General features: G+C 39.7%; 1 protein-coding gene across 1 annotated transcript in view; it reads left to right on the top strand.

The window, feature by feature from the left end:
- LOC123983613 (lipopolysaccharide-induced tumor necrosis factor-alpha factor homolog) overlaps window positions 1-14,146 on the top strand; it is a 20,925-nt gene extending 6,779 nt beyond the window's left edge. The window contains exons 2-6 of the mRNA XM_046069896.1: window positions 10,046-10,289; window positions 11,241-11,354; window positions 11,500-11,631; window positions 11,722-11,848; window positions 13,018-14,146. Coding sequence (XP_045925852.1) covers window positions 10,235-10,289; window positions 11,241-11,354; window positions 11,500-11,631; window positions 11,722-11,848; window positions 13,018-13,126 — 537 coding nt within the window. The 5' untranslated portion in view covers window positions 10,046-10,234 and the 3' untranslated portion in view covers window positions 13,127-14,146. The remainder of the gene's footprint in view (window positions 1-10,045; window positions 10,290-11,240; window positions 11,355-11,499; window positions 11,632-11,721; window positions 11,849-13,017) is intronic.
- The last annotated feature ends 734 nt before the right edge of the window (window positions 14,147-14,880 follow it).

Raw genomic sequence — 14,880 nt, 5'->3', positions numbered from 1 at the left:
TTGACCAGCTCCTCCCGTGTAGTTCTGGGCTGATTTCTCACCTTTCTTAGGATCATTGAGACCCCACGAGGTGAGATCTTGCATGGAGCCCCAGTCCGAGGGAGATTGACAGTCATGTTTAGCTTCTTCCATTTTCTAATGATTGCTCCAACAGTGGACCTTTTTTCACCAAGCTGCTTGGCAATTTCCCCGTAGCCCTTTCCAGCCTTGTGGAGGTGTACAATTTTGTCTCTAGTGTCTTTGGACAGCTCTTTGGTCTTGGCCATGTTAGTAGTTGGATTCTTACTGATTGTATGGGGTGGACAGGTGTCTTTATGCAGCTAACGACCTCAAACAGGTGCATCTAATTTAGGATAATAAATGGAGTGGAGGTGGACATTTTGAAGGCAGACTAACAGGTCTTTGAGAGTCAGAATTCTAGTTGATAGACAGGTGTTCAAATACTTATTTGCAGCTGTATCATACAAATAAATAGTTAAAAAATCATACATTGTGATTTCTGGATTTTTTTTTTTTAGATTATGTCTGTCACAGTGGACATGCACCTACGATGATCGACCGAGGCTTTATTGGCCTTGAAAGTCAGCTTTAAACTGTCGCACTCATTCATAATGTTGCTATGAAGTATGTATCATAAATAAATAGTGTCAGTGTTTTTTTAGTAATTGTGTTTTAAATTTAAGAAATTTTTCATAAACCTAGCATCTTCCTGTCCAAACAGACTGTTCCTAAATCCAGCCCATGTCTAGTAAAATTTGAAAACCATTTAATTTTAACAAACATAAAAGACTTTTTTTGCATTCAACAACTTTAGCTTCCATGAGGGTTTGACAAGGCCTCTGCAGCTAAGACATGTGGGTCTTATTGTTGCTGAATGCTAACAAAATATCCATTGCTTTGTATTTGCTCAGATCTTACTATCCTGTGTAGCAGATACTCATTTAACTTAGAATGACCGCAGAGAACCTCGGTATCATATTTCAACTTTTAAGGAAGACCACTGAAAGAAGCCTTCCATGAGGAAACATTGCCTGGCTGAGGCTAATGGAGCAGAAGCTAGCTTCAAAAGGGGTCAGGACAATAGATGTATAATAAGACCTGAGTAGAGCACCGGCGCCAAGCCTTGCTTCCAATTTTTCCCAGTGGCCACCTGCAGAGAAATGTCCCCTGTGGCTCAAAGCATTTTCCCCATAGGCCACTATTATAAAAGAGACATCTGCAGAACTGTTGACAGAAAACCTCAAACTGCAAACATGTCAATTATGTCAATTATGATTCTTTCCATTATGAATTTATGATCCATGGAGGTTTTACATTTGTGAGAAAACTGATTTAAATCATCACAATGGAAAGTCTGTAGGCCAAGTGGGAACCTGTGGGACAGCGGGAAGTGGGTTTCTTTCACTTATAAAGACAAACTCTTAACTTTTTACACTTACCACCTTTCACCAATGCTGCAATGACCAACATTTATATACTAAATAAATTAAATCATTATTGTAATGTGAAAGGTGTTGGTCATAGTTTTGAGCCCACAGACGATTATCTACAGTGTTGTGTTTCAGCCGCTAGTTTTGATTTTGGGAACTTGGGTGATCTTGTTTGTTTACAATAATTACATCAGTGTCTCAAAATAATATGGCAATGATTCACTGATGTCGCAATTGCACCTTTAATATCTGCCAGTGCTGGTGTTACCAGCTCTGTGTGTGTGCATGACCACAGTGAACCTGTGACAATGGCTGTGTGCCACTTCAGCCACTCTGTGGCCGAGATCCTGAGTTGGACACAAAGCCGGCTTTATCTCTGCTCTCACTGTTGTATCAGTGCTGCCTGGCTTGACGCATTAGCACCGGACTTAGCAGCCCCATACACACACACACACACACACACACACACACACACACACACACACACACACACACACACACACACACACACACTCTAGTACTAAAACAATATATTACACTTAGACTGGAAGCAGGGGAAGATGTGTGTGTGTGTGACCATAAAGACACCACTGACTGCCGGGGGAAGTGACCGAGACAGACACATGCTGTTTCTGTTCCCATGTCATGTGGCGCTGTTAGGAAGAAAGTCATATAAGTCACATGATGTAAGGTCTGTGTGTGTGTGTGTGTGTGTGTACGCGCTAAATTCACGAGTGTGTATTAGATGTGTGTGTGTGAGTGTGTAGACAGCCTGAACAGGTCAGACTGGCCTTATAAAAGCAATATGCATCAAAGTGTTCTTTCTGTTTCCTTCTGTCTTTTTCACTTCCTTCTTCTCAATATCACCCCCTTCCTCCTCCTTCACTGTGTGGTCCACAGACATGCACACGATCTCTCTCTCTCGCTCATTCTCACTTTCTCTCTGTGTCTACCTCATTTTACTCCTTCACAGAGAGACGGCGCGCTTGGAATGTGGAGAAAGGGATTTTCAAAAGACACAGAGGAGAAAAGAGCCATAAAACACGTTTACAGGTGAATTAGCAGGTTGTTACACGGCAGGACATCACAGACGTTCACACAGGAACAGTGAATGTGGCTGTTAACCATTTGTGGTAGGGCTATGCCATTCAGTATTTATTCGCAGTAAAGCCTTAAAGTTAATCATCAGCTGGTCATATTTCCCCGCTCCTCCTTTACATTCAGGTTAATTTTTATGACCCAGTATGACCTTATTGCTGTCTGCTTTATAGCAAACAGGATTTTCTGTTACAATCCTGCTCTGTGTGGTTGTCTTGACTGTGTGGCAGCTCTGTGGTGACAGCAGGAGTTCGATTAGATTAGATGAAACTTTAATGATCCCTGTGGGGAATCAGGCCATTGCAGCAAGCAAGCACCGATAGTGTACATCAAAGAAAAATGGGATGCAAATAAGAACACAGCATAAGGGGTGTATGCAAACATGCAGTTAATATTAACAACACTTAGATAAATTAATATGCATGACAGTGTTTACCTTAGCAGCATTATAATGATTATAAGCATATGCTTATGAAAGAGTCAAATATATTAATTGGGAAAATTGTGACTTTATAAATTGCCACTAGATGATTACAACACAGCATAAGTTTTTAGTTACTGATCCTAGTGTTTAAAGGATGGATTCTTTTTTTTTTTTCTGTCTCAAGCTTTTATGAGGCTTTAGTGGTCTGAGCAAATTCACGTGGGGATATTCCAAAGCTATTACAGTAAAAAACAAACTGAGTTTGTGACTCATTTTTAAAGATTTCTATTTTCACTAGACACAAATGGGCTGGCGGTCAAGGGCCACAGACAGGGTAGAGAAATTGGAAAAGTATTGAGAAATGGACTAAAACATAGTGTATGTTTTAGTCCATAGCATAGCTTTTGTGAGGAACATTGATGCTGATGAACATGATGATGTTTAGCAGGTATAATTTTCACCATGGTCACCATCTTAGTTTAGCGTGTTGAATGGGCATTTAACAAGTTTGACATCATGATGGCGATGAAATGTCAACATATCAAGTTCTTAGAATTTATCCTGCAGGGAACATAAACGTTGGTCCCAAGATTCATGGCCAGCCATCTAATAGTTGTTGAAACATTTAACTAAAAACCACAAACATCAAAGTCATGGTGGTGCTAGAAGAAAAGTCAGGGGACCACCAAAGTCAGCAGGATTCATCATCTGGACCATGAATGTCTGTACAAAATCTTGCTCCAATCCATTGACTAGATGTTGACATTGCAATGAGACAGTCTAACCAACAGATTAGCATTGCCATCCCTAGAGCAATGCCGCTAGCATGGCTAAAAATATAGAGTAGTCAGATTTATCACACAGACATTCATCTTACATATACATGCTGTAATGTTAGCTAAACCGTCTCTGCATGTTTGAATTGTAGCAGCAGCTTTAGCAACAACTTGCTAACCCCACAACTTAGCTAACGTTACATGTTTGGCGTGTCGTTGTTCGCTGTATTTCATGGTATTTGTCATGCTGTTGGATTTCTCCAGAATCGCTTACCCCACCTTTAAGATTGACGTTTACACTGGAAAAACAGAACCCCATTGCTGTTATATTGCACAAAGCACTTGACTAAGTGGGCGAGTCCCAGCAAGTCTTGTTTCTCTTCTCTTGTTTCTAGATGTAGTGTAACATCTCACAATTGCCACGTCAGTGACCCGCACATGTTAGAATGCTGCATGTATTTTGATGGGAGTGTAGATGTGTTGACAAGTCAATCCACCTGAGTTAAAAATTAGTCTGCGCCCTGTGGGGAGGCATGCTGTGGTAACACACCAGTGATTTGTCACCGTGATTTATCTTTGTTGTAATGTGTTCATGGCATAACAATGAGGTGCCGTGGGGTTTTAATCTGTGAATTTTACTGCTGAACGATGCTGCACGGAGATTGTAAGGGAAAGCTCTATTACATAACCCTCTTGTTGCAACAGATGATTTACAGCAGCGATCTACGTGTGAACATAACTCGTGTGCAGATAGGTGTCTGCGGGGAACGTGATGTAGTGCCTCTGATGCAGAACTGGATCCATCCTCACTTGCCTGTCGCTGCAGCTGCAGACATCGTTTTTCATATTAGACCCGCATGCTGGCAGTGTGCCTGACATCCTCTCTCTCCTGTTTTCCTCCTCCTCTTTTCACCCCCCTCTCCCCTTCTCTTTAATGTTTCTGTCCTCTCTCACTTACTTGTCCCCTTACACAAACACACCTCTCCTCCTCCATCTCCTTGCCTCTGATCAGCCCGAGTGGTGCAGTGATCTTGCCTGTCTGCCTGGCAAAAAAAGGAACAACAAAATAAACCCAGTTTGATGACATCATTATTGCCACTCAGCCAACATGTTTGAGACCTCCACAAACAAATGCTCTTAGCTTGGTTGTTAATATATAAACATAGTTTCTCCCCGCATAGATGCTTTATCTGGACTAATCGGCATATTACATACAAAAATAAACTTTGTTTTATAAAACTGGTTGAACAACAAACTATTTTTTTATAACCCAACTACTGAACAATAACAAAATTTTTGATGAATTGCTCTAAATTTCTTCAAACGTTTGGCATTACTATCACCCCAAAAGAGTTTGCCATAGTTATTGATGCCATTCTTGCTGTTGGTATGTGAACTTTGTTAAAAGGGGCTGACAAACCAGTCTGTTTACCATCACTAGACCCCAAGAAGACCTCAGTGGGTAATATGTGCTTGTCCATTACTTGAAGAAACAACAATCCTAACGTACGATCGTTGTTTCAGCAAGAAGTCACCACTACCCCTACTGCTGTGTCGTGCTGGTCTAGATTTGGTGATAACTTGAACTGGGAAAAAAAATCTGGAAGTACTTCCTTACTTATAAATTATGTTTCGTTTAAAATTATACTAAAAATGTACTGTTTGGTTTCCACAATTTAAGAGTAACAGAAAGCAGAAAGAATTATTCCTCCATCTTTTAATCATTCTCGGAAAGTACCATATCCACATTTAGTCACTCTAAACCTTGTTTCGAGACCATGAGTGGAACCAACTGTGTAGAGTGTGTGTGTGTATTCAAATTCTCCTCCTATTAGTCAGTATGAGAGTACAGCTGCAAACTGCTGTACAGGAAGTGGTTCTAACAATGGTAATGTTCAGATGAAATCATTTTAAATACTGGGTGCACCTAGGTTGCGTTTTATCTCCTGAACTTATTTCTAATTTAAATGCAGATGTGGTAGATATGCAAATGACATGGCAGTTGTGGGTTTAATGCTCAAGGGTAATAATGAACTAGGGAGTTCCTACATTAATCACACCAACCTTAACATGGTGCCAAGAGAGTGCTTTGCTTACAAGGAACTCGCCATCAGCCATAGCGTTGGGCAACAAATTAGGGCCAAGCTGTGCTTGAGATTGTAGGTAGTTTTAAATATTTAGGAATGATTTTAGACACAAACTTACATTTTAAAAGGTAAAATAAATAGCTTTGACCTGAGTAAAGAAGTCCTGATAGTTCTTAACACTCGAGTGGAATGTAAAAATTCATCACATGCTAGTATAAAACTTTAGGGGCTAGGAGCAAAAGCAAGCTCACAAAAACAGCCAACAAGATCATATGGAACCACAAACCAGGAGGAAGGCCAAATTAATAGTTCAGGACCACATCCTTTATTTAATGATTTCAAAAACTCCCTTCAGGAAGATGATACAGGGTACCCACAGCAACGAGAAACATCTTTAAGAGATCTTTTATTCCATCCTCTGTCATCTTACTAAACAAATGACTTTTTATCAGATATTAGTGACTGCTGTTGTCTTCATGGTGTTTATTTAAGATATGTATTTATTACTATTATCACAGTACTTTCATTCATTTCCAGGCGCATTTATGTCTTGTTTTTATCTCATGTATTCTAACCCGTGGCAGAGGAAGTGTTCAGGTGTATGCAAGTCCGTGAAGTGTTCCAGTGCGAAGCCAAAGGCAAATTTCCATGTGAGTGGACAATAAAGATGTCAAATCTAAAACAGAGTAAACTATTTAAAAAAGAAACAAATTACACTACAAAACTATATAAAGGGAATAACACAACAAGGAAATCAAAAAGTAAAAGTCAAAGATTGGACAGATATTGTAGTGTAATTATTTAAAAAACATCCCTGACTGACATGAGCTGTAGTTTGGTTCTCATAAATATAGAAATTGAACACACACACACACACACACACACACACACACACACACACACACACACACCAAAAAAAAATCCGGGCATGACGCAACCCCCTGAGCGGAGCAACTGTATGTCATCATCCTCTGGGAGAGAGCTGACCCAGTACAACATGCTGCCTAATGGACACACTAGACAGCAGAGTGTGTTAAAATCATCCGTCTCTTCCACTAAACACTAACAGTACAGTTGGTAAACACATATTGACCTATATCACTGTAGTAAGGTATTACAGTATTGTTATAGTTAAAGACTAAGTCTTTGATAGAGCCCCTCTGTGTATTGGTTATGTAACAGCCCACTGTTATGGATGGGGATTATAGTGAGCTGTTTCAACGCTGTTTCAGTATGTCTCAGAGTATTGTTTCTAACATCTATCATTTACTACTTGTTAGGAACTCACTTTCATTTTGAATTAAATTTCCCATATTAACAAGCTGGGCGGAGCGGTGGTGCAGTGGTTAGCACTGTTGCCTCACAGCAAGAAGGTTGTGGGTACAAACCCTGGTTGCCCTGGCCTTTCTGTGTGGAGTTTGCATGTTCTCCACGTGTCCGTATGAGTTCTCTCCGGGTACTCCAGCTTCCTCCCACCATCCAAAGACATGCAGGCTAGGTTAATTGGTGTCTCCAAAAAAAATTGTCCTTAGTGGTTGTCTGTCTATATGTGGCCCTGTGATGGACTGGTGAGCCTGTCCAGGGTGTACCCCGCCTTTCACCCAATGTAAGCCTGGCAGTTAACTTAGTAGTTGACTTTCCGTATAAAATGTATGTAAAAGCTGCTTTTTTTGCACATCCAGCATTTTATTTGTCATGTTTCATAACATTCACTCACTTTTAGCTCTGCTCCACCAATTTCTGCTACACTATGTTCTCTAGCTAGTTGCTAACACTTCCTGCTGTTTAGTGTTGGGCAGGTAGTATGACTAAACCCCTGGGAAGTTGGGATGGTGATTGAGGAAAGTTGCACTCGGGGCCACCAAAACTCTTGGGCTGGTGGGGCCCAGTAAATAATTCAAATGCTTAATTGACTTGTTTCAGGCAACACCACTGTCCAAAGATACGTGAGAACATTTTGTTTCTGAATAATGAAGCTCAATAACCATCAGACTGTGTGCGTCCATCCCTGGGTGACTAATACCCTGACAGGTGGTGCTCACACATGCTTTACTGTTATTTGATCTGTGTGCATCTAACAGAAACACACACACACACACACACACACACACACACACACCTAATTTTTCAGCTGCTGGTTTGATGGTGTGTGTGTGTGTAAGGTGGATATAGTGTGGGTGGTGGATATAGAGGTGAGTGACTCTTAAAAGTACTTTCTACTAAGGAGAGAAAGAAAGACAAATATGAGGCTTGTGTAAAGCTCCTTAATATTTCAGGTTGGTACACGCACTAAGGGATGAATGAAAGAATAGATGGATGGATGGACGTCTGACACTGCAGGACTGGTGACGTCAGCAAGTGAACTAAGGACCTAATCCTCTGTAAGCCTGACCTGCTCCTTTAGTGTAAGAGACTGACATCTATTGGTCAGTTGCTAGAACAACACACTCTAAGATTTTGAGGTTTAGCTCTTCTCTTTAATCCTTAAAACACTTAAACATGTACAAATGTATCCTGAGTTCTGGTTTGCCTCAACCATGACAACCCCTTATCAAACTGTAATGTGGTACAAAAAGACACATTGGAAATTAAAAGAGGTCACAGACGAGGCTTATCAAATACACTCCTTATCTGTTTGCACATGTAATTACAGCTGTTATGTTCACAGAGACCAATGTATATGTATGGAGTGATTTTGTGTGTGGAATATAGGTCAGACATCATCTGCTCTGCTGATGTTAGATACTGGCTCCAGGCTTTATTGATGCTACGCTGGCCGGCTACTGTCACATGGAGCCAACTGCCACATTTCACAGCTGAACAAGCCAGTACACTTTGTGCTACCAAACACCACAATGGTGTTATTTTTAGACCAATAATTCACTTGGAAATACATATTTATGTGTGACTATGACCTTTGAACTCAGCTTTATCAGCATAGCATGTATCTCAATTCTTATGATGGGTTTCTGATGGCGGAACTACACTGACTCCTCAGCAGTCACAAATATATAAGTATGTATCGTATACATAGATTTTATCTGATGTACAATAAGAAACAGGAATGTGTTGTTCCATGACAAATCAGACAGATCTTTCAGTTATTTTTACTTTCAATGAATTACTTTATGAACTTCTATAACAAGTACATGCAAACCTGCTCTTCAGATGCTTTCAGCAAAAACAAACATTGATACTTTTTACATTAATTACACAACCTCACACCAATTTCACACCTGTTTAAGCTAATGTTCTTAATCAAGACTGTGTGGATTTGATCCAAATGGATTGACAAGGGCCTGGCAACCTAAGCAAGCAAGCAAGCAAGCAAGCACACAACTGTCATCACGTTTGAATTCAAAAATTGCATAACCCTTACTGATGTATGGATGTATGTGACATCTTGTTTTCTTCATTGATCCCAGACCACAAGAGCGTTGTAAAAAAAACTCAACATACAGAAAATCTCTCATGTGTCTCCGTAAAGTTGAGGGAATCTTTTGAAGGGGGTTCTGGCAAGCATTAGGTGATATTGTAGTTCGAGTACAGACATGATTAATAATTATTCAACCAAAGCACTCTTAAATAAATACAATTAAAAATAGTCTGGAGCTAACACAAGTTTAACTTCGACTCTTTTGTTGAGGTAATTTTCCATAACTACACACTAGGTTGTATTCTTACCAACACAGCAGAAAGTAACTGCCAAAACAAAAGTCAGATCATGTCAGTTTTTCTGACCTCCTGTCCACGCCTCGTAACACACATGACCACAGTCTTCCGTTAATGTTAGCCACTATCCATTGTCCTGCATACGCCCCAGGCTGACAACATTTGCATGTTTTACAGACTCATCTGTTTGTGCACACTATTTACGTCATTTAAAAGTTGACGCCTTCAACAGTTGTGTTAAAGCTACTTTCAATGTCATGATCCAGGACTGGCCAGATGATGAAAACATATCATTCTGATGAGTCTATTTTACTATGCCTCCGATTTAATTTTTTAAGAATCGTTCTGAGAGAATGAAGAACAAAGCCTCCTGTCCTGAACTTGTGCCAGGAGGACCAGAGCCTGGATTCAGATTCTGGTTTTGAGCTGCTGCTAGTTTTTAAGCTGGTTTTGATTCATGGATTACATCACTTCTGTTTGAGGATTCAAACAAACACCTTGAGTCCAGCCTTAAAGGCCAGGATGGAGAACCCAGACGATGACATTATGCTCCCTCAGTCACAGGACGTGGGGTTGAACAGCGAAGTCAGTTTAGAACCAGAACAAGAGCAGCAGGATGAATCTGAACCTGACACCCAGCCTGAATCCAACCAGGGAACACCTGAGCCAACAAACAGCCCCGCATCGCACACCGCCATCGAGTTCCGCATACAGCAGCTTCAAAACAGACGTTTCCTTCTGCTAAAGATGCAGCAATTCAGGACGAAGGCTGAGGACAGTAGTGGCAAGACCACAGAGGAAAGTGAGTCAGTCTCTTAATTTGATGACAAAAATCAAACAATTCAGTGTCCTGTGATGCCTTAAAAGCCAACCAATATCTCACTACAAACCTTTGTCACAGATTGCATATACAGCAGTGAGCAGTTCAACCAAAGATCATCACGAGGAGTTTAAAAATCTGAGATTAGAAGAAACTTTTGTGTGGCACAAATAATTTTTCATCTTCTGTGTTAATCATTGTTGATAAACCACTGAGTGAGTCTTTTATTGGCCTTTGTTTGTATTTCAGTCTACAAATAAATGTTTAAAATAAATCATTGTATGAAATTAAAAATTAATTGATTGACGTAAAACAACATACTTGGAGTCCCAAACACATCAGTGATATTGTTAGTTATCAAAATGAAGGGTGAAAATAAATATAAAGCTTTATGCTTTTCCTTTAACCTCCAATCAGTCTGTTTAAAAAAAAAAAAAAAAAAGCAATCTGACTGACTTCTTTTCTTTTACTAGTCAATATTATTTTTCAACTCTTAAACCATTATAGCAGCAAGCTAATGTCAACAAAGTTAGCTAAGTTGGTAAAAAAAAAAGAAACTTTTTTTCCCCTTTACCACCATAGTTAAATTAAAACATAATTTATTCTAGTCTTCTTTTTTTATCTTTTACTAGATCATTTTATTAACTTCTACAGTATTTTTGCCAGCATGCTAACACCAACAGTTAGCTGACTAGGACTAGGAGCAATGGGAAATAATAGTAATTTAAACCAAGAAAAAATAAAAAATAAATAGAAAAGTAAAACGCATTGGAACTTCATTCATTTAAAGTATAAAACGTTATATTTCTTTTGTCACTCTGTTTTAATTCCATGGAGAATGCGTTAATAACTAAAAATGGCTACAAGGTACAGCAGCTGGCCTTAGATCAGCTTCAGCTTTGTTAACTTTTTCTCCCTGTGTTGTGTTGTCAGTAACCAGTGAGGACATCGCTGAAGTGTCTGAGCTGGAGGCGATCCAGAAGGAGCTGGAGGAGCTGCTGGTTAAAAAGGAGGAGTTGGAGAAACATGGAAAAAGCTCCAACCTCAGTAATGGCATCCAGTGGATGGCTATTCTTTATGGCAACCCTGCTTCCTGTTAAAACAGACTTCCTTTTTAAGATAAAGATATTGCTTTATATATCTATAATGTCACTCTGAAAAACATGTTTGAACTGCTCATATTTTAAATCAGGTAAACAGGATGTGCACCCCCCTTTTTATAAACCTGAGACACCCTGTGGGGGGATCTACATGCTGCCGCCTTTCCAGGAGAACGGTCCATTGGGGGAAGGTATGCCTGGAGAAGAAAGAGCAGTCGTTGCAGGTAAGTTACACCACCTCACCCACACATCTAACATGTATATATTCATGCATTCATTTAGGCCAGTAATTCTCTGTCTCTTTCATGGGCAAGTGGAAAGTCTGGGTGAGACGCCAGCTGTCACCAAGTGTCCATCCTGTCAAGAGGTCGTCTTCACAGAAACCCGCAAAAGAGTGGGCGAGACTATGTGGCTAATTTGCTGCTTATGCTCCTTGATTGGGTAAGTGGACAGAAATGGGCTGTAGAAATGTTTACCTTGCCAGACAGCTGTGTTGGAACTAGGATTAGTTCAACATTTTGTGGAAAATGCTTTTTTTGCTTTCTTGCCAAGACTCTTATGTCTGTGTGCTGACAATGAAGCAGCCAGGAGACTTTAGCGTAGCTTCGCTTAAAGACTGGACGCAGGGGGAAACTGCTTGCCTGGTTCTGTCTGAAGGTTAAGAATCGGCCTGCCCGCACCTCTAAAGCTCACTAATTAACCCCACAATTACAATTACAATTATATGTATTTTGTTTTAATCTCAACACAAGACAAATTGCAAAAACAACAAAGCTCTGGGTTATGTGCTCACCTACCTTTTGGCTGGGTGCAGTGACTTCCTGACTGAACAGATGAGATATGAACAGAATGACAGGACTGCACTGTTTGACACAAAATGTAACAAGATGATGTCAACTTTTGTTCACAACACAAGTAGGTTTAGCAATGTGTCACTTTAATTTAATTTTAAAAGAGCCAGAAAAAATCAAGAGGACATGACCTTGGTGTCCCCAGTGGTAGCTAAGGGTCTGGTTAAGGAGTTTTAGAGGTGCTACAAAGCAATTTCTTTTACTTTTGGACAGAGCTGGGCTAGCTGTGTCAGACTTTTACCAGTCTTTATGCTAAGATAACAGTCTCCTGGTTGTTCATATTTAACAGACACACACGAGAGTGCTTATCTTCTCATCTAACTCTTGGCAAGAAAGCGCATTTTCCAGAATGTCAAACTTTTCATCTAAATGATCGATTTCAAAACAGAAATGCTGCACAAGAAAGGATTTAAATTTTCAGCTAATGAAATACTACTAATTGGAATCCAATGTGTATGTAACTTTGGGAAGAAGGACAAACACATTCTTCCTCTTCCAGATAACAAGTTGAACGGATAAGCAATGAAATGCACCGTAGTTCAATACACTCAGGGGTTTTGCTTACTTGCCTTGCCTTACTTGGTCTGGTGTGACCAGTGGCTAATGTTAGCTAACTTTAGATAGATGTTGCTGTGTAACTGTGATGTGTTTACAGTCACTATTAAAGACTAACTAATTGTTGTAGAGAGCTCAGTGACACCTTTTTTGTTGCAAAGATTGAACATCACCCGTCATATCCCTGCTCCCGTCCTTCCACAGGTGTGTCGCAGGCTGCTGTGTAATCCCTTTCTTTGTGGACCGTCTGAGGAATGTCCAACACCAGTGTCCCCATTGCCAGGCACAAATCCGCACCCACCGGCCAGTTTGACATGCAGGATATTATATTAACAAGCCCTGGTGCGATTTGTACATTACTATTACATGGCTTCTGTGCATGTGTGACCATTTCCTGGGATCTGTTTGGGACTCGGCCGTAGCTGTCTTATTTTTTTTTTTTTTACTCCAGTGCTACATTAAGGAAACTTTCTGATTTTGATTTTCATCTGGACAACGAGTTGTTTTACTGTTGACTCCAGAATATCTGCACAACATGGACGGAATTCAAGCTCTCTGTGCCAGATGTAAATACTGTTATTCAAAACACTGTTCACTTCCAATGCTCAATAATATCTAGTTAATGATTCAGATACTAACAACTCCTCAAGGCTGCACCAAAGACATTGATCCATATTTTAAAAATGAGGCATTTTTGCTGCTGTTGTTCGGATACAGCCTACTGGTTTGTCATCAATCTAATGACCTTTGTGACCGGTTTCCTTGGTTTAAGCAAGGTATATTTGGGAACACCCATTATCTGAAGGGAAAATGGAAATATGTCGCAAAACATATGCAAATATGGGCCCATAACCTAAACACATCTAACAAAGAACTGTTTTCATCCTACCACAACATAATTCAAATGTAGTGGCTTTCTTGATTCTTCTGTTATTCTTCTGTTCACCAGTTATTTGAAAGGCGAAATTATCCATACTGGTATTGTTGGCTATGTGTTTTATAAAATATTAATTATTTCTGTAAAGTAACTTATACTGAGGCATTCACAGTACACCAAATTTTATTGACACGTAAAGGCATATAGTACTTATATACATCTTTTGGAGTATTTACAAAATAGTCAACCCATGGATGTTACATATGTATAAAAATATGCATTACATCTATATAAATATGTACACAATGTGCAAAACATATGGCATACAAATAACAAGAGGCATGGTATGGACGGTGGAGATGGAGAGGCGACGCGGCTACAATGAGGGATGTAAATCAAATGTGTTTGCCCTGATGTCTGTAAAATACATATTTTAATAAAATGACTTGTACAGAGCTCTGTTCTGAAGTACAGCTTCTCAACCAAAATGTTCACAGGATGATAAACGGCACAGGTGAGGAGGACAACCAATAGAGCGGACGTGAACACAGGGGAGCCTGAGCCAAAACCTGTTAACTCCAATTATGAAAGTGACTGGTTCAGGGAACCTTTAGGGGTTCTTCAGACTGACAGTGCTTCCACAAGCCTCTAATACAAGAGGGTTATTCAAACAAACCCCTACTTAACCACTCAGATATGATGTGCTTTTTAACTTATAAACTGTATTACTCTGTAGTAAAAGCACTTCCATTAATAAAATCAAGGTGGGAACTGACATACAGTACGGTATATCAAGGGAGAGCAGCCATTATTGCTTTTTAGCTGTCCCTGGCTGGCCAGTTAGCAGACAAATGCCAATGGTATGTGGTGTCACATTGAGTGTAAATCACATACATATGTAGACTCACTACAGCCAACAGGTTTGTGTCTGATATGAAAAACAAAATGGATAAAAACTCAAACCAAAAATATACACATGGAATCTTTTACACATTTTACATAAGCATGAAAAGAAGATTGTTTTTTTCTTTTACTTTTCATCCAAAAAAAAAAAAGATGGTGAATACAAAAACATGGGAAAATTAACAAAACGTGATAACATGTTCCACTACCTTTTTTGGCAACAAAATATCAAATTTGACAGCCCTGAAGCTGACAGAAACAAAGACTAAAACACAACATTAACTCGT

This window comes from Micropterus dolomieu, linkage group LG14 (assembly GCF_021292245.1).
Source record: "Micropterus dolomieu isolate WLL.071019.BEF.003 ecotype Adirondacks linkage group LG14, ASM2129224v1, whole genome shotgun sequence".
Lineage (NCBI taxonomy): Eukaryota > Metazoa > Chordata > Actinopteri > Centrarchiformes > Centrarchidae > Micropterus > Micropterus dolomieu.
This window is presented reverse-complemented; position numbering and strand designations above follow the sequence as displayed.